This window comes from Hemicordylus capensis, chromosome 1 (genome assembly GCF_027244095.1).
Source record: "Hemicordylus capensis ecotype Gifberg chromosome 1, rHemCap1.1.pri, whole genome shotgun sequence".
Lineage (NCBI taxonomy): Eukaryota > Metazoa > Chordata > Lepidosauria > Squamata > Cordylidae > Hemicordylus > Hemicordylus capensis.
Window position 1 is genome coordinate 306,941,323 of NC_069657.1, and position 18,604 is coordinate 306,959,926.

Sequence of the window (18,604 nt, forward strand, 5' to 3'; positions counted from 1 at the left end):
AATTGTTCCTGTTTTTTAGGTTACAGTGACTCTTGATACAAATGACACCTTTGAAATTCTTATTGTTTCTAATGACATAAATGCTATGGGAAACCAACGGTCAGTATGGGTAGCAAGTGAAGATGCGAAGACTATCATTTTCCCAATCAAACCAAAGCAAATTGGAGAGATTCCCATCAGAGTGACAGCAATATCATCCATTGCTGCTGATGCTGTCCTCCAGAAAGTGTTAGTGAAGGTAATTTAAAGTCAGTAATTTAGAACAGAGGTGAGCACACTTAAGGCTTCCAGGAGCTACTTTTTATTTTTCCAGCCAAAGCCTTGGGATTTACCAGCATGAAATGGTGGCTTGGGAAGGCAAAGCCAAATACAAAATGGTGGGTTGGGTAGGCAAGGCAGAGCTAGTCACAAAATGATAGCATCTTCTGAACTGCCCTTACTGATGTGGGCATCTAGAGCAACATCCACGTTGTGGAACAGGGCTTGACTGCTACTACTTAAAATGGTGCGATCGCACATGAGTTGGTGTATACACAACATACACTGGCTCAACCTACATAGAGAGAGCCAGCATGGTGTAGTGGTTAGAGTGCTGAACTAGGACCAGGGAGACCCGAGTTCAAATCCTCATTCAGCCATGAGACTTGCTGGGTGACTCTGGGCCAGTCACTTCTCTCTCAGCCTAACCTACTTCACAGGGTTGTTGTGAAAGAGAAACTCAAGTATGTAGTACACTGCTCTGGGCTCCTTGGAGGAAGAGCGGGATATAAATGTAATAATAATAATAACAACAACAACATACCAACTCATGTTCTGTGCAGCATTAGTTGGGTGGAACAAAGCAGTATGCCTGTAGAAATGCTGTTTCAGAACTCAGCCCAAAGCTCAGGGACACATTTCTGACCTGCAGGGACACATTTCTGAAATCAAAATACACTTTTGGAGGGGAAAAAGAGCAGTGAGATCATTCCTCTCTCCACCTCCATGCATGTTTGGTTACTCGGCAATGCTCTGGACTGAGTTCCGAGAAAGCAGTTCTGCAGGCATCTTTCTCTGCTCTGCCCTACTCACGGCACATAGAATGTGAGCCCGTGTATGTAATGCCACGGAAGTGTGATTGGATCCTTAGCAGTGAATTTTATATGAAGAAGATGCACTATTGTCATGGGAAAACCTTGAGCTGTGTGATCCCTATTATTAGATTTTAGAATAGACCATTATTGCTTTTTCATAAGATGAAATATTATGATAAGATGTTTTATAAGATAAATGTATCAGCCTGTAAGGAAAAAATGCATTTGAAGATTTATTGTTACATCCACTTTACTCTTGCTTCATTTACCAGTATCAGCAGTAAGTGCTGCAGAGACCTCTAATACTAAGAGTGTAGGGACACACACTAAACCATATCTAATCACATTAAGTACTGTAGGTGCATCTTATCTTTGCTTATTTTTATAGGCAGAGGGATTAGAACAATTTCATTCCCAGGCGCTTCTTTTGGACTTGACTAAAAGATCTGAGCTTCCAAAAGAATCTCTGAATTTCATTTTCCCCTCGGATGTAGTACCTGGCAGTGAAAGGGTGCAAGTCACAGCTGTTGGTAAGTATTATGCTCTTCTTTGTAAGAGCAAAAGAGTTTTTATTTCTGAAAACTCACTGCCCACTGGAAAATAGATCATAAATACATATGTTGTGCTCTGGATAAATTGGCATGTAAGGTATTAGTGGAATTATATTTTGATTTTTTTTTTTTGAGTCAATAAGTTATCCCACTTGAATTGGACAAGGGATAACTTATTTGCTCAAAAATAGTGGTGTTCCACATCAATCAAGAACTAATTTTCCTTGAGAGAGTTCTACTCATCCCTCTCTTATTATTATTATTATTATTATTATTATTATTATTATTATTATTATTATTATTAATAACAACAACAACAACAACAACTTTATTTATATGACCACTCCTTAACAAATTGTTCTCTGGGTGGCTCACAAAACAATAATTAATTTCAGCCTGCTTGCTATTATTAACGTCTTAGCATAAGTCTCTTGCTCTTTCAGTCAGTTTATACATGTTGGACATTTTTGTTTATCTTTTCTTTAATTGTTGATGTCAGTTTTGTATGTCATTACCTGCAGACATTGTATAAAATATGTTCTACATAGATAATTTCAGTGGTTGTGTGACATATGTGCATATTTGAGTATCACTTAATGGTTATCTTTAGGTTCTTTTTTAGTTTCAAAGAGGACGAACCAAGTGGTTGGCTCAAAATAGTTAAAACTACTTGACAGATGGTTTTTATCTCAAATTTCCACATTGTCTGGTGATGCAATTTCCATATATTGTAATATGAACTGTATCTTTCAGGTGACATCCTTGGTCCTTCTATCAGTGGTTTGGAGTCACTGATCAAGATGCCTTATGGATGTGGGGAACAGAACATGATCAATTTTGCACCTAATATCTATGTTCTGGACTACCTGACCAAAACAGGAAACCTGCAGCCCCAAGTTAAATCGAAAGCTTTGTCATACATGAGAGAAGGTAGGGATTTGTTTTTGGTGAAATGCCTGCCATTAAAGTTAGACCTCTGTGAAGGTTTCTTATACCCCCCGCCACCAACATATTATTCTAGAAGTAGGAGCATTGGTAACTGTGCTCAAGGAGAAGCAATGAGGCTTTGTGCTGCTTCTAAAGTTCAGAGTGTTGATTTACGTGTGGGCCAGAGGGGCAGAATTTTCTGAAAGCAGAATTTGCTATGGATAATGAGGCTCAAATGTTCAATCACAGTTCATCCTTCTCCAGCCCATCTTTCCAATTATATGTGTCAACTTTGTTATTTGCTATGCTCCTTGGCAGGAAATCTTGCATAGGTTTAGTGAGAACTAAATGTACTGATCTGAAAATCAAGGTTCTTTCATACTATTGTTAAAAATATTTATATACTGCTTTTCAACAAAAATCTCAAAGTAGTTTACGTAGCAAATGGAAAAAGAAATTGTTTCCCTGTCCCCAAAGGGCTCACAGTTTGTCTGTGAACAAAAAGGATGCCACAATTTTTGTTCATATGTATCTCCTCTAAGTGGCTGCTGTTTAGAGGATTCAGGAGCGTTTGTTCAGTCAACCAATTCTCGAAACACACCTGTATACAACTTGCATGTAGTTGTGAATATGCCCTATCAATTGCATCTGTACAGCCCTTTCAGCATGCCAGTAGATGCAATTGATAGAGCAGTTCTGTTCAAAACTAACAGTACACTTTCCCAGGTGGCTTAAAATGGAGACCTGTGATTCTGCTGAGATTTTGGTGGAGCAGAAAGGATGCCACGTCATTTTCCTATAACTATATTGATTCTGTTCATAACGATATTGATTGTTAAAAAAAAGTAAGAAATTGCTTGTCCCAATGTTTGTACCAGAAGATTGTAGTGAAATTAATTGAGTAGCACTATTATTCATGTATCTAGGTAACCCCATGATAGCACTGTGACATGACAAGTGCTCAACAAGGTAGTATGAGTGCCACAACCAGTACTTCATTCTATCTATTGGTGGACCTCATCATGTCACCTCTCCAAGGAAAAACAATTTCTGGACCTGCCGTGGGTCATAGTCACCATAGATGCTAGCAGTCGGGGGTGGGGTGCACATTGCCTCCACCTGTCAGTGCAAGGAAAGTGGTTGCTGGAGGAGAGAGCCCACAGCGGAGCGATTTAATTGGCTTTACCGGCATTCCATCACCTTCTAGCTCACCAACATGTCCTAGTGAGAACAGACTATTACAGCGAAAGCTCACATAAACAGATAGGGGTGCACCAGATCAAAGTCTCTACATGCAGAAGCCACCCTTCTGATGAAAGGGGCAGAGCTGCACTTGGCATCAGACACGGCACATCATGTGAAGGGGGGGCCTCAATTCAATTGCTGATTGGCTTCGCTGCAAGGAGTTGCTTCCAAGAGAATGGTCACTCAGCCGAACACTTTTTTCCAACTCCTCACTGAATCCATTGGGACCCCAATAGCGGACCTGTTTGCGACGTCCCACAATGTCACCACAATGCCAAATGTCCACGATTTTTCTCCAGGTTCCCTTGCAGTGCAGCAGAAGCTGTGGACACATTGTCAGGCCCATCGCCACTGGGCTGGTTTATGCTCTCCTGCCGGGCCCTCTCCTCAGCCGGGCCCTTTGGAAGATATGGCTCTCCCAGGCCCAAGTGATTCTCATAGCCCCATTTTGGCCATGGAGGCCATGGTTTGCAGAACTCCTCAGTTGAGCAGTAGCAGAGCCCTGGACCCTTCCAATTTCACAGGATCTACTGCAACAATTCCCAGTACACCATTGTGATCCAGGCTTGTTAAATCTAGCCACCTGCAAACTGAACAGAGCCTGCTAAAGAAACAGTGATATTCCAACAAGGTCCTCAACACTTTTATGGCATCCAGATGCACTTCCACGAATCAAATATATCAGTACACATGGAGGGCATTCCTGTGTTGGTCCGCAAGACACTCTTTTCCAAGGGGGGCATCGTCTATGAAATACCTATTCCAGTTGCTACAGGAAGGTCTTGATAAAAGTCTGAAGGCAAACACTCTGAAGCACCAATCATCCTCCTTGGTGGGTCTTATGTCTGGCATTAAAACAGCCTTGGGATTGTTTTAATGAAAGGCGGTATACACATTTAACAATAAATTTCTACCAAGAGTGCAACCATCCTCACCTCTGTCATTTCTTTAGGGGAGCCACCCTGTTCTCTCCCCCTACAGTTCATTATTTTCCCTCATGGAACCTCCATACAGTCGTGCATGCTCTACATTCACCTCCATTTGAATCAATCCACTCTATTAAGTGGATTTCTTCTTTTAAGTTGGCTTTCTCAGTGGCTATTATGTCGGCATGCAGGATTTCTGAATTGCTGACTCTAGCCATCCACAAGAACCTCTCTGTCTTGTCGCAGATTCAGTTTGCCTGATCCCTGACACACAACCCCCTCCCTTTTTTTTTTTTTGCCCAAAAGCATCTTCTTCTTTTCACCATTTATAGGACCTCATTTTGCTATCTTTTTGTCTGAAGCCAGTCCATCCATCTGAAAAGGCATGGCTCAAATTAGACATACGCAGGTGTCTGAAGGTCTACATATAACATACTGCTAGTTTTTAGATCCGTGGAGGCCCTGTTTGTTTCTTTCATGCCTTCCTCTATGGGCAAGTAAGTATCCTCTGCAACCATTGCCAGATGGTTAAAGGCATGCATAACACTGGTGTATGAATTACAGAACCTTCGCAGAACCACAAAACCAAGCATTCTTACTCACTCCACCAGGGCAGCAGTGACATCAGCAGCCTTCTCAATGAACACTCCAATTCCTGAAATCTGCAGGGCAGCCCCTTGGAAGGCTCCCTCCACCTTTACCAAGCACTATAAGATTGATTCTTATGCCTCTGCTCAGGCAGCCTTTGGCAGGTGGGTGCTTCAGTAGGTTCTTCCTTAGGAGTAGATGTGGACACTCCCAACCAGAGTGTTTTTACAGGGCTGTGATATATTCTACTCAGAGATGTCTTCAACATCCAGCAGCAGAGAATGGAGCATTGGCCACTTATAGTGAAGGCGTCTTGCTGTGGGATTTGAGGACATTTTGGCTTGCCCATTGTGTGTTGTCTACTCCCAGGAATGATCTCCTTGATTTGTTTTTCTCCCCCTCTATTGAGTCTTTTCTGCTCGATCTTTTGTATGATGTTGTTTGTCTTCCTAAAAGAACTGGGTGGGGTTATCCTCCCTCAGGCTCTTAAAGGCTTCAAACTAATTAACATAGTCCTGCCTCAGAACACATGAGAAGGACAACCCACTCAGATGTCCTCAAATCCAGTAGCAAGAAGAAGCCTTTATAGTAAGTGTCCAATGCTCCGATATCTCCTGAACCACCTCTCCTGTATGAAGCTGCTTAAGAACTCTGATCCAACTCAGAGGTTTCCTCCATATCCCCTTGCACCTGTGATATGGCAGGTGGATATGAGAGAGAGGTGTCTTAAGGGGTAGCTTCCAAACTGTGGAATGCCCTCCCTCAGAAGGTATGCCTGTCCCTGTCACTAGCTGCCTTGTGGGGGCAGTGAAGACTGGCTGAAATGATGCAAAGCATTCTATCACTAGAACACTCTGCAGATGCCCTGGCAGGCCTGACACTGTTAAGAACGAGAAGTTGCAGCAAATAGGAATAACTGCAGTAAAGCTGGTTGTGCAACTGCTCATTCGTAAGTGTCCAGGCTGCCTGCTCATCCATAGCAGCCATGGCAAGGAACAGAGCACACATCTTGGCCACTGCTTTTGACAGCGGGTTTTTGATTCAATTTAATTGCCTCATGTTACTTTTTAAAATTGCTGCTGCTCTTTTAAGATGTTTAGGTTATTTAAGATTGGGGCTTTTGGGGGTTATTTTTGTGAGCTTTGTTGTTTTGTTTTTAAGCTGCTTTGTGCAGTAGGGGTGTGCACAGGCCACAGTCTGAATTTGGACCAGTCTAGTGAACCGGTTCAGTCCAGATCGGCTGAACTGCAGACCAGTCTGGCAGTTCACGGTGGGGCCAGGGGGTGCGGCAAGCGGCACCTTTAAAAGTAAAGCCGCAGGTCCTTGCCCATGTGACCGCTGCTCCAGGCAGCTTCCTGCTGTGGCTGTTCTCCCCTAGCAGCCCACATGCAGTGGTAGCATGGCTCCAGCTGAGAGACAGAGCCATGCCACCGCCACACCTGGGCTGCTGGGGGTTTGCCACCGCAGGAGGAAGCTCCCTGGAATGGTGGTCGTGTGGGAAAGGACCTGCCGCTCTACTTTTAAAGGTGCTGCTCACCTTCCCACCTCGAACCACCGGACCAGACCATGGTTTGGCAGAATTGGACTGTACTGGTTTGCTGGACTGGTCCGAATTCGGACTGTAGCTCAAACCACAGTCTGTGACTCCTCTAGAGTGCAGTTTATTGTAAAAAGTCAAGTTACAAATTATAGTGATAAATGATGACTAAAAACTTTAAAAATGCAATCTGAGCTGAATTTTGTATTTAGTACAAATTATCTGCTTTTTCTTTTTTCTTTTGGTACTTGAGTACAGTTGTAGCATGCACACAGTCTTAACTCAGTTGCTCTTGGATCACATTGGTTGCTCAATGTGAGCAACCACATTGCTCACATTTAATCTCTGGTGTAAATCTGTTGACTTTGGTAGCATAATGTTTTAACTAAATTTGGACTAATATCCCAGTCTCCCACAAAGAGGGAACAAAGGCCATTGAGAACAGAGACAGTTTAGTTTGCTTTGTTGAACTCCATGGGTTATATTTGGCCTGCCTACTGGACTTTGGCCACCCTAAAGTTACACAGTTAGTTTCAAAAATAATGAACATCTGTTTTTAAAGCAGGTTCTTTGAAGTTGCTTGCAATCTGTCACTCCCTGCAGATTGATTTATATTACCATAATGTTTTTTTAAAAGTTCTCCAAACATCAGTTTTATTAAAGATATTTTTAAATGAGTCATAACTGTATTGTAAACTTGATATTCAGTGATGCACTGTTTTGCTTAAATCGTGCTTGGCTTTGGGATTTCAAGCAATGTTCTTAGCATACTTTTGTGACCCAAACAAGAGTTGTTGTGGAATAGCTTTAATTTTTGAAAAAGAAAAACAAGATTTTTTTAAAACTGCTTCTTATGGTCCATTTAAAGACTGATATTTAATTGTGCATGATGCATTATTTTATATGTCATGTTTGCAGCACAACCGATATAACATAAAATAAAAGCGTTGTACCATATATCTGAATTCCTAAGAAGTACAGGTTTCAAAGATGGGCAGGATCCAGATTAAGTTAATAACTCCCACTGAAATGAATGAGATAGAAGTTCACCATTATTAACTTGTCTTAATTATTGCAATGGTGCTTAGTCATGACTAACTTAGTCTGGATCCTGCTTGTTATTTACAGATATGTTCTTAAACTTTCTTTGATGTCTAAAAATAAGCTTTTGTTACAAAATGTAAAGTGCTATCTATGAAACTCCTCCACTAGTTTATGTTTTGAGCATTTTAAAATAGCAGAGCCTCTGAAATAAACTACATGTTCCTGAAGCATCCTTGAAAGACACCTTATCCAACTTTTCTCTGAAATGGCTTAAGGGCTATTTCATATAGTACATTTGTTAGGTGTGCCTTTAAGGTTTTATATGCCTAGAAACTGTGAATGTCACAAATATAGGTATTCTGCTGATATGCTTGTCAGAGGATGTTAATGAACTGTATCTTCTTTTGAGTGTATGTTTGGTGACAAACCCAGGCTTGCCTGCCTGTGAAATGTTCCTAACACTTATATATCTTTTAGCATTAAATCTACTTGTAGTTGAAAGCACTGTGCTGTCCCAGTGGATCTGGTAATCAGTTGTTCCTGTTGGCTGACATCCAGACTAATGCATCAGTGCAACAACATTTTCCATTGTGTGAGAAGGGAAGGATGATTGGTTCTCCAGCTCTCAGGGATATAGTTTTGGGAGGCACAGGCAGTTGCAGAAGGAAGGGATGGTGGGCAAAACCCACCCCTCCATTGCACAACAGAAAACACTGGAGCAGGGCTGAGAGAGATTCCTGCCTGCAACCTTGGAGAAGCCGCTGCCAGTCTGTGAAGACAATACTGAGCTAGATAGACCAATGGTCTGACTCAGTATATGGAAGCTTCCTATGTTTACATGAAACCTATGTTCCTATGTTTCCTATCTGAGCAGCATTAGTCTGATTGTCAGCCTGTCTTTAGCAGTATTATAGGATGCAACTAAAGTTTGTTGAGAGTTGGGGTGTAGGGATAAGTTTGACACATGCCTTTCTTGCATCCATCATTGCCTGTTCATATGGTCTTCTCAGTAATGGTAATCATACTCCCTCCTTCAGGGCTTCATATTTCTCCAAGGAAAGTTCAGCTTCCTGCACATAAGATGCCAACAATACTTCCTCCCCTCATTCTGATTTGACTTCATGATGTTTGTGGTTCCCCAAACCATTGACTTGCATGCTGAGGAATAAAAAGCCAGCAGATGGGTTTCACATTTCACTTCATCATTCTCTGTCTTGAGAACTTATTCCTCAGTTGTGAAGTGGGAGTAACAGTTGATTTCTGATCATAGAACCCCTTAAGTACTTTGCTCACTAAATGTGCTATAGATTGTACTTAACAAGAGAATATTTGCATTTAGGTCACCTTTCAAGCTCTTTAACAAACCAGTTTTGCATTCTCTGTGTGTGTTTCAAGTGCCAGTTCGCCTACCTGTTACATTGTTCATATGATTCATTTCATTCACTGTTCAGTAAGGGGAACATGTAAAACTGATTCAGGAAGTAATAATTGACACTTATCATTTTGGGCAATTGGCCAGTAGTTGGTGCCAAGTGAAGAGCTGATAATCTGTCACTTCATGTGTGAGTCAAGCTTATTAAGTCATCCTCAGTTGTTCATCACTGTTCTGTATTTCATTTCTTTAGGCTACCAAAGAGAGCTTCTCTACCAAAGGAATGATGGCTCCTTCAGTGCTTTTGGAAATGAAGATCATTCTGGGAGCACATGGTAAGCACACACCCCCGCCCCCCGCAACCCAGAGTAAACAACATATAGTTTTTACAGTCTTGCAGTGATGAATTAACTCTTGGTGCAATAACCAATTAGCAAAACCAAGTACATACACAAGCCTTGAATTATTGTGAGGCTCTGAATTGGACCACATGTAGCATGAGGAACTCTTCTGCAGTTTTCCTTGTGCACTCCGTCTAGGAATGCCTCAGGCTGCTAATGATAGCCTCTAAGGACTTGTGGCTTCATTGACAAAGGCAAAAAGAGAGGAAAGAGTATCTATGGTGCAAAGGAACCAGCATTATTTGGAGAGTGGTGTTCTCCAGTGGAGAGGGACTGAAAGAAGAGGAATACATATTCAGCAGGAGTTTTTACATCATGAAAGTAAACCTTTACTGTCTGTTATCCTGACTAACAAAGCACTGGTACAACATGAGAACCACTGATGCTTCTGAAAAGTTCAACTAACTCAGCTTCTTTGCTGGCTCAGCAGTGGGGGCAAATTCCGATGATCTCCTTTCCTCAGGAAGTACTTTGTGCCACCTGAAAATATGTGTCTGTGGATTGCTCAGCAATAATCAATTATTTATAAGGATTAAGAGACAATATAATTCCTGGAAGTAACTCTGGGTGGAGATGGTTCCCAGTATGCTGATGCATTATGACCTGGAACTTGGATCTAGGAGTAGTGTGGGTCACTAAATGCTTCAAGGTGAAATTTGAAACTCTAAGGGCTGAAAGCCTTGGGTGCTCTTGCTGCCAACCCTTGGAGGATGACACATCCATACTTGTTCTGGCTTTGTATTTAAGTTCTTGCATTATAATTAGACAGATGAGCTCTCAGTAGGAAAAGCGGCCTGCTATTACCAAGTATTACTTCCTAAAGTCTGATGCTTCATACTTCTCACTGTTGAGATTCAGAATGCAACACTGCAGAATGCTGCAGCCCATATACCTCCCAAATGTATTTTATTTATTCACACTTATGCTTTGCTTTTCATCCAAGAGAGCACAGAGTGGCTTACATGTGGCTCCCAGAGGGTCACCCATCCAGACAGTTTGCAGGGTCATGTTCATGAAAATATGTAATGTGTAAATTATGTGCATTACATGCAACAAGCATACCCACACATTTTCTTTTATCCTTCTGATGAAGATATTTCTGATATTTCCTGAATAAATTGCTTGTTCCTGATGCAGCCTAAATATGAGATTTGAGTTAAATAGGGGGGAAATGGAAGTGTGCCTGTGTGTTAAGACAATGTATCTAATGTGTTGTGTTTTCATTCTTTGGTTTAATGATCCTCCCTAGGTTATCTGCTTTTGTATTAAAAAGTTTTGCTCATGCTCAGCCATTCATTGATATTGATCCATCTATATTGGAGAGGACAGCTGCTTGGATTGTCAGACATCAGGAACCCAGTGGAGAATTTCAGGAGCCTGGAAGAGTAATACACAGCGAATTGCAAGGAGGCACCAATGGACCTGTTGCACGTACAGCTTATATTATGGCAGCGCTATTAGAGTACCAAATGGATAAGGTAGTAGTAACACTGTTGTTGATTGCCTCTTTAAAAAAATAGTTTTTTTAAAACGATAATTTTATTAAAATTCTGTTGAATTTTCAGGGGCCAAATAAATTGCTTTGGGGACTGAATCCATCTGATGGGCTGCCAGTTGACTATTCATAAGTAATTTAGTCTGGATCTCTGCTAATATGCATACTGGGTGCAGGGTGCATGGAGGCATTGCAGATAAAGGGTTGTTGATACCTGCATCATGAAATAAATAGTATTGACGCAAGGTCTTGTACACTGTGCAAGAGGAACGATCTGTCTCATGATCTTTCCTTCGCCATAGGAAATAGGAAATTACAGTTTCATTTATCCCATGGTTCCCTTCCTACCATACAATGGAGCCTTACCTCAACTACCCCTTTTTAGTAGTTCCTTTTCACATATTTACAGAAAATTCTATTGTGCCATTTTACCAGATGCAAACACCATATGGTAATTAGTTGTGCTTTTGGCGGGGTCCTAAAAGCAATTTCTTATTTCATCCTCTGATCCCTACTTTCCCCCCCATACAGCTGCATTTTTCCATGTTTAGTCTTGTTTTTCCTCAGGTCTGTGAGCTGGTAAGAGTTTATATGCTACTAAATCCCCTTCTCTTAAAAAAAAAAAAAAAAAAGGAAGCAGAACAAACCTTGGCATGTTTGTTCATGAACAGCATTTGATTAGAAAACTGTAATCTCCAAATAGATATTACAAAAGACATTTTGTCACACAGTCATCTGGATAATACAAACGGTATGAACAAAAGTTTGCTCTGTTGATTTGGGCAAAAATACTGACCCCCAAAAATTGATATAGTGGTGTAGGATTTATTGCTGTGTGCATACCAAAGCATCTTTAAACTTTTGAGACATCCCTATGTGGAGAAAGGTTATTGCAGATAGGAAAAGATAGAAACAATTGAGATGTGACCAAGAGCATGGTGAATTGAAGCAGGGTGATGAGGACAGGACATACCTTGAAAGCGTCTGGAGAGCAGAGCTGGAAAATGGATGAGTTTTTATTTGAGAGAACTAGATTGATGCTGCGGATCTGATATTGCCATGTATATTAATCATCAAGAGTATTTGTACGCTGCATTCACTCAGTCACCTCTCTTATGATGTTATCTTTGTTTCCCCAGTATGACCATATAAATAGGGCTTTGAACTTTCTGGAATTTGAATTAAGTAAAGGCATATCAAATAATTATACACTGGCTCTTGTGACATATGCTTTATCACTGGCAAAGAGTAGAGAAGGAAAGACTGGGCTGAACAAACTGAATGAGAGATCAGAACAGCAAGGTACTGTAAACTGGTCTTTTCATCTTAAACAGAATATTCAAAATGTTTTTTGGGTGTTTGTCTTCAAACTTTAAATCTCAGTGAAAGGTATAAGCATTTTGATATTATAGTAACCTGAAGCTTCTGTCTATCTCTCTGTCTCTCTATCTAATTTTATACTGTCTTATTCTTTGCAGGGAATTCCTGCATGATTGCAGAAAAGGTTGCACTTATTAATTTAATTTAACAAAGGAATCTGTTCTATAAAATAGGTTAATGCTTTAAGTTATCATTCTGCTTATGTATCAAAACACATAAAGACATGCTTAGCTTTATTTGCTTATTTCATGAAGCAGTATGACAAAGCAGCAAGCTGTGTGAATGAAACTATATCAAAGGTTTGTCTGTTACTTCCTTGAATTGTGATTTCAGTGAGATTAAAACTGAAAAATAATGTGGCATGTCTCAAATGGCCATGTATTATGGCCAATAATTCTTACTAATGAAGTGCTTTAAGACTAGGGACTTAAAACTTAAGGTACAAGAAATTATAGAATTGACTTTTGCAATACTGTAGCTGTCTTTGTATGAGCTAGAGAAGACGTCGTCTTCCCTACATCATGGAAAGTGCTTTTGAATTGTGAGAGTTGGTTTCCCTTTTTCAGGAGAGCTCAGATTCTGGATATCACCAGCTCCTAAACTGTCTGATTCCTGGCAGCCACGTTCTATAGATATTGAGGCTGCAGGCTATGCTCTGTTGTCTCATGTTAACCAAAGGAGATTATCGGAGGGGATCCCTATTATGAAATGGCTAAGCCAGCAACGAAACCATGTTGGAGGTTATTCTTCTACACAGGTTGGAAAGTTATTTTTCAAAATTAACTCATGACTAACTGGGCAAAAATGTGCTTTTTAAAAAGTGGTGGATTTCTTTACCTATTCAATTCAGCTTGACTTCTCTCCAGTAGCTGTTGCTGGGGTGTGTGTGTGCGTGCGTGTGTAGATTGTGAGCCTCTTCACAACAGGGAACTATTTTCTCAGTCTTTTAAAAAATACTTTTTACTCTTTTACATCGCTCTAGCCATGCAGTATTTAATTTAAAGGCTTAGACTGAAAAGTTAGAAAGCACTGTTTGGACTTTTGTGAGTTAACTGTTCAGTCAGTAGTTTGTGTTGAGAGCAAAAAAGAGGCAGACACATAATTTTGAGAAAACATGCAGGAGCAGGGCCTGACCACATCTCTATTAAAAACTGGCAGCTTCAGCTTTAACCAGGAATACAACAAGGCTTTGATCAGGTAGCTGGATGGGGACAACTTAACAACTGTATTCTCAGGGCAAGGGCAGGCTTCAGCCTGGGGAAGTATTGGCCCATGGTGAGAGAGAAATGTGCAGAGGCCAACCACCTGGGTAGCATCTGCCCCAGCCTCTCTCCCTGATGGATGAGCAATGCATGATGAAGGGGTAGGAGGAGGGGCTCCCCTCCCCCCCCAGGCCCTATCCCAGGCTCTGAATGTACCTTTAACCCAGGCCAGGTGTAGCCTGCCCAATAGCTGGATTCTGTCACTGCATGCCCTCCCTTGTCACTATCTGGCTATCCCTGCCCTCAAAAGTTGTGATGGAAGCCAATTGTCCAAATTAGAATTGGAGCTCAGTCCTGTTGAGGGAACCCCTCCTAACTCCAACAGTCCTATTAGGAGAATGGATATAAAATTCCCCCATAGCCCCCCTGAGGTGTAGCTGGTCATGGCCCAGTAAGAGCTAATCTGAGGGCAGGTGGCTAAGTGCTCGTGATGAATCCACCTGCATACTACTGGCTATTCCGAATGAATGCCTGTTTTTAAGCATGCTTTCCCACCTTTTGTGTCATCTGGTGAGAGTCAGGATGCTGGTCCACATACAGTGTTTTATCACCGCTTGCTGTGTCCCATGAGAGGTGGGGGCACCCACCCAAGAACAAAACCCTAACCTGTTTCCTGGCTCTACACAAACCACCCCCGTGCCCCATTCACAGGAGATGGGCCCTTCTGGATTTCCAGGAATCTGTGAAATGCAAATGTTTTCAAGGATTAAAGGAAGGCATTGTTGATTCTTCCAAAGAGCCAATTTGTACTTGTTTTTTACATTTGTGTTAAAGCCACAGTTTTGATAATGGTCTTTTTTGATGGTAGGGGTGCAGTTGATGAATTCTCTCCCAGAAGAGGTCCAATAAGCTGTCTTTCTTTCACTTTGTAGACAGCTGTTGAAAACTTTTTTATTCTGGAAGACATTTTATGATTTATCTTGCTTTTTAATAATCCTGGGTCAGATGATCCAACAGACTATTGTTTGTTGGATTTTGAGCAAGCCACAGGCCTGTATGTCCCCTTCCCCCCCACCCCTGCTTTTTGTACCTGGCTGAATTGAACTCTTCTTGGTTCCTTAAACCCCAGTTTCCCATGATGATTGAACTGAAGAACTGCAGTATATTTTAGTGATTCCAAAATCCAGAATATAAAATGACTGTTAATGTTGTTAATAAAGATGATAATAACTTGCTAATTCTGCTGTTTCTGAGTATGAAGACTCAGATTTTGTATGAGACTCAGAGACGAGTCACATGATTGCCTGGGTAGATGGGGAGGATGCAGGAGGAAGGCTGCTTTCACCTTCCCTTCCCTCCAGACGACCAAGCAGGTAATCTTTGGTGCACCTTCCATGCGCCCACACAGGCAGCCCTGCTCCATGAAGCTCCGTGAAGCACAGAGCAAGGCAGAGGGATCTGGGGCCAGAACGTGCTGTTCCAGCCTCCCAGGCATCCCTCAATGCAGCGTGCAGCACACACGTATTGGGGATTCCTCCCTCAGACGGGTGCTCTATGCACATTTCTCTGTGACTCCTCGGGCTCCATGTAGCCTGAAGAGTCACATGATACCCTGTAGCAGTGACGGCCAGCGCACATCACTGTTCAATCCCTCCCATATGCTCACTGAATGTCTGAACAAGGCTATAGTGACTTTCCTTTCCTGTGGATTCCTTGTTTCTCCTCTCCACTGCTGCAGAGGGTCAGTAGACAAGTAGTTGTGGTAGTGCTGCTACTGTGAGGTGCTCTGGGTATTGACAACCATACCTGATTGACTTTTGGGCTTTAGTGGAGGACCAGCAAATCTAAAGTGAGCAGTTTATTACAGAATAATTTTTGTAAAGCTTTGGTCTTGGAAATGTCCGACAGAGAGTTGGTTCAAATACAATCAGGTTTATTTTAGGGTTTGGGGGTACTGAAAGAAAATATTGATTAATAAGCAATACAGTATTAACTAGTAAAACTAACAACAACAAATATTTATATACCACATTTCAACAAAAAAGTTTCCAAAGCGGTTTACATAGAGAAATAATAAAATAAAGCAAATAAATAAAAGGCTAATAATATCAATACATTGATATTATTGAAGCTCATTGAAGCTCACGAAGAGGCATTTGACTGGAGTTCTGAATTAAATGCACTCAAGGTTGACCAGAGAAATGATCTTAGAGAACAGCTTTAGACTTTAAAGTGATCAGGAAAAGAGGGGAGCAAGAGGTTTCAGAGCAGGGATTAGTATATCTCATTCCATCTGATGGTGTGTTTGGACGCTTGTTGCTCAACCAATGCCGAGGGACCTCTCTCAGAGGCGTAACTAGGGAAAACGGCACCTGGGGCAAGCACCGAAATGGCGCCCCCCGGCGCCCCCAATATACTACATTATACTTAGGTTTTTCCTCACAAGCGCCCCCCACCGCCGCCAAGCCAGGCCACTGACTGGACGCCAGGCGCCAGCAAAGCAATGGGGGGGACGTGGGCGGCGCGGAAGGGACCACTCGTGGGGGAGGGGGCGCTAACGCGCTCCCTTGACTGCTGCAGCGCTGCTGCACTGAGCAGGAAACATTTGTATTAACAATTTTTTTAAAAAAAAATTAGAAAAAATTTTTTTTGTCATGGCGGCCCCCCCCCACGTGACCAGAAAAGATGGCGCCCGGGGCACGTGCCCCCCCTGCCCCCCCTATAGTTACGCCTCTGACCTCTCTCATCAGGGACAGGCAGGGAGGCAGGAGCAGGAACCCATGTATCCCTTGCAGGTCAGGAAACCAGAAAAAATCCAAAGGGGGTCTGATCTCAAGAGACAAGTGTCTCGCTGCTGCCAAATGTGCTACACAGATTGGGCCTGGAAGCAGGGCCGATCTGGAGGTGAAGAGTGAGATGGGCATGAAAGTCAGGGCACAGCAGGGTGGTATAGCTGAGGCCCAGACTCACAAACACACAATGGATGAATCCAGAGAAGAGATATATTGGATTGTGTCTTGGGTAGAAATAGACAGCATCTTTCCCTGAGGCTGAATTCTGACCACACCTTTCTGCTGGAAAAGCTGACAATTGTGCTGGACAAAAGAATAAATTTTTGTGCTCTTCAACTTTGCTGGGTGTGCTCTGAAAGCACAATGTGGTGAAAAGGGTTGAAAAACCTGTATAGGGTGGAATGAAATGGGTGCATCAGAGCTTATTTTGAGTGGTCATGAAAATCTTGAGGTGCTGGAATGTTTTAACAAGCCTACTTCCTGAACCTTTGATCACCCATTAACAAGATGAGCCTGTTATCTCTTATCTGTGAAGGTGATAAGCTCGAAGCTACTCTGGTGAAGGAGAGTATTTGGCTATCTCTGTTAGAAGAATAGCGTTTAATTAACTTGTGTCTACTTCGGCTGCCTCACCTGCACTGAAATCAAGAGCGGCAAGCAGAGGAATAGTCCTCTTACAGTCACAAGTTATACTTGACCTAGAGTTACCTTTCCCCATGCTACATACATGCCAGGTGACATACCTTTGTTAGTTGGCTCATGTAAGCAAGTGGAGAGCCCATGGTTTCATGAGCTGAGAGAGGCAAAATGGAAACTACAAGCCTGTAGCTCCAAATCAGGTGTAGGAGTGTTGCTGGGAGCTACCAAACAGGCTACCTTGGTAACAGAGGGCTAGAACTGGATTCTAACTGGATGTAGCAGAGTTCAGAATTGTATATGCAGAGTGGTGGTGGTGATTCAGAAGCTCCTGTGTGAACCAGCCCTTAGAGTACGAGAATCCACTACTGCAAGGCAGGCTAATGCCGACTTACTTTACAGGCATTCATATTCAATTCAATTTGTTCTTGTTTCCCTCAACAGGACACTATTGTGGCTCTGCAAGCTTTGAGTGCCTATGCTATACATATCACTAGCCTTGAAACAGACCTGAGTATAACAGTTAGTACATCTAGTGAAGATAACCCAGTTGTGTTCAGAATTGATGATGAAAATCGCTTTCTTCTCAAGTCCAAAGAGGTACTGTAAAGAAGTACCACTGTTTTCAAGCAATGACTCCAGTTCATTAAGCTTTTTAAGCATGCTAAAATCCATTATTTCTTTCAGATTGAAGCTACACAGCCAATGGGAATGATCGTTTCTGCAAGTGGCCATGGCATAGGAATCTTCCAGGTATGTAGCAATAGTCTTTTTAAAAGCTTCTCTTTTGAAAAGGTTTTGCCACAAAAGGCTATTTGAATTGGAAACTCTCTGTATAGGTGAATAGTTTTTGTACTAGGGAATGGATTTAACACTATGTCAACCAGGCCACTGACTAGAGTCCCAGTCAGCTGGGGCAGCTCTATAATTAATTAATTTGGATTTTCTGATGTGTTCGGTCTGCTCCTTGTACTGCACTTGCTTAAAACTTTCTGCATAACAGAGTATATTGGAAGTGTGCATGAATCAGATTCTGCTATCCAATTCAAGCGCTAATCAAATCACAGAATCATTGAATTGATTCATCGAAATTATCTGTCTTGGCCAGCTGTCTCAACTACTTACTCTTGAATAACTAAAATCATTTCGGGTGATCGGATCACCGTTTTGAGGCCTGTTTTCCTGTGGAGAGTGGGAAAAACAGGTTTCAAAATGGCACCATTTTTCTGGAGAGAGCTGGAGACCAGGTAGACCAGTCCTCCAATGTGGGCTGACATGCTAAGTTCAGAATAGAGGGCCAGTCTACCCGCCAACCCCAATTGGTAGACCAGCTCTCCCTGGAAAAATGGAACCATTTTGAGGCCTGTTGTTCCAGCTCTCCCCAAAACGGGTGACAAAATGGCACACAAATCACCCAAATCAATTCAGGTTGTAT

General features: G+C 42.0%; 1 protein-coding gene across 1 annotated transcript in view; it reads left to right on the forward strand.

The window, feature by feature from the left end:
• Window positions 1–18,604, forward strand: part of CD109 (CD109 molecule) — a 135,868-nt gene that overhangs the window by 93,336 nt on the left and 23,928 nt on the right. The window contains exons 21-29 of the mRNA XM_053280308.1: window positions 20–238; window positions 1,462–1,603; window positions 2,378–2,554; window positions 9,517–9,598; window positions 10,914–11,142; window positions 12,299–12,461; window positions 13,106–13,296; window positions 17,614–17,769; window positions 17,857–17,922. Coding sequence (XP_053136283.1) covers window positions 20–238; window positions 1,462–1,603; window positions 2,378–2,554; window positions 9,517–9,598; window positions 10,914–11,142; window positions 12,299–12,461; window positions 13,106–13,296; window positions 17,614–17,769; window positions 17,857–17,922 — 1,425 coding nt within the window. The remainder of the gene's footprint in view (window positions 1–19; window positions 239–1,461; window positions 1,604–2,377; window positions 2,555–9,516; window positions 9,599–10,913; window positions 11,143–12,298; window positions 12,462–13,105; window positions 13,297–17,613; window positions 17,770–17,856; window positions 17,923–18,604) is intronic.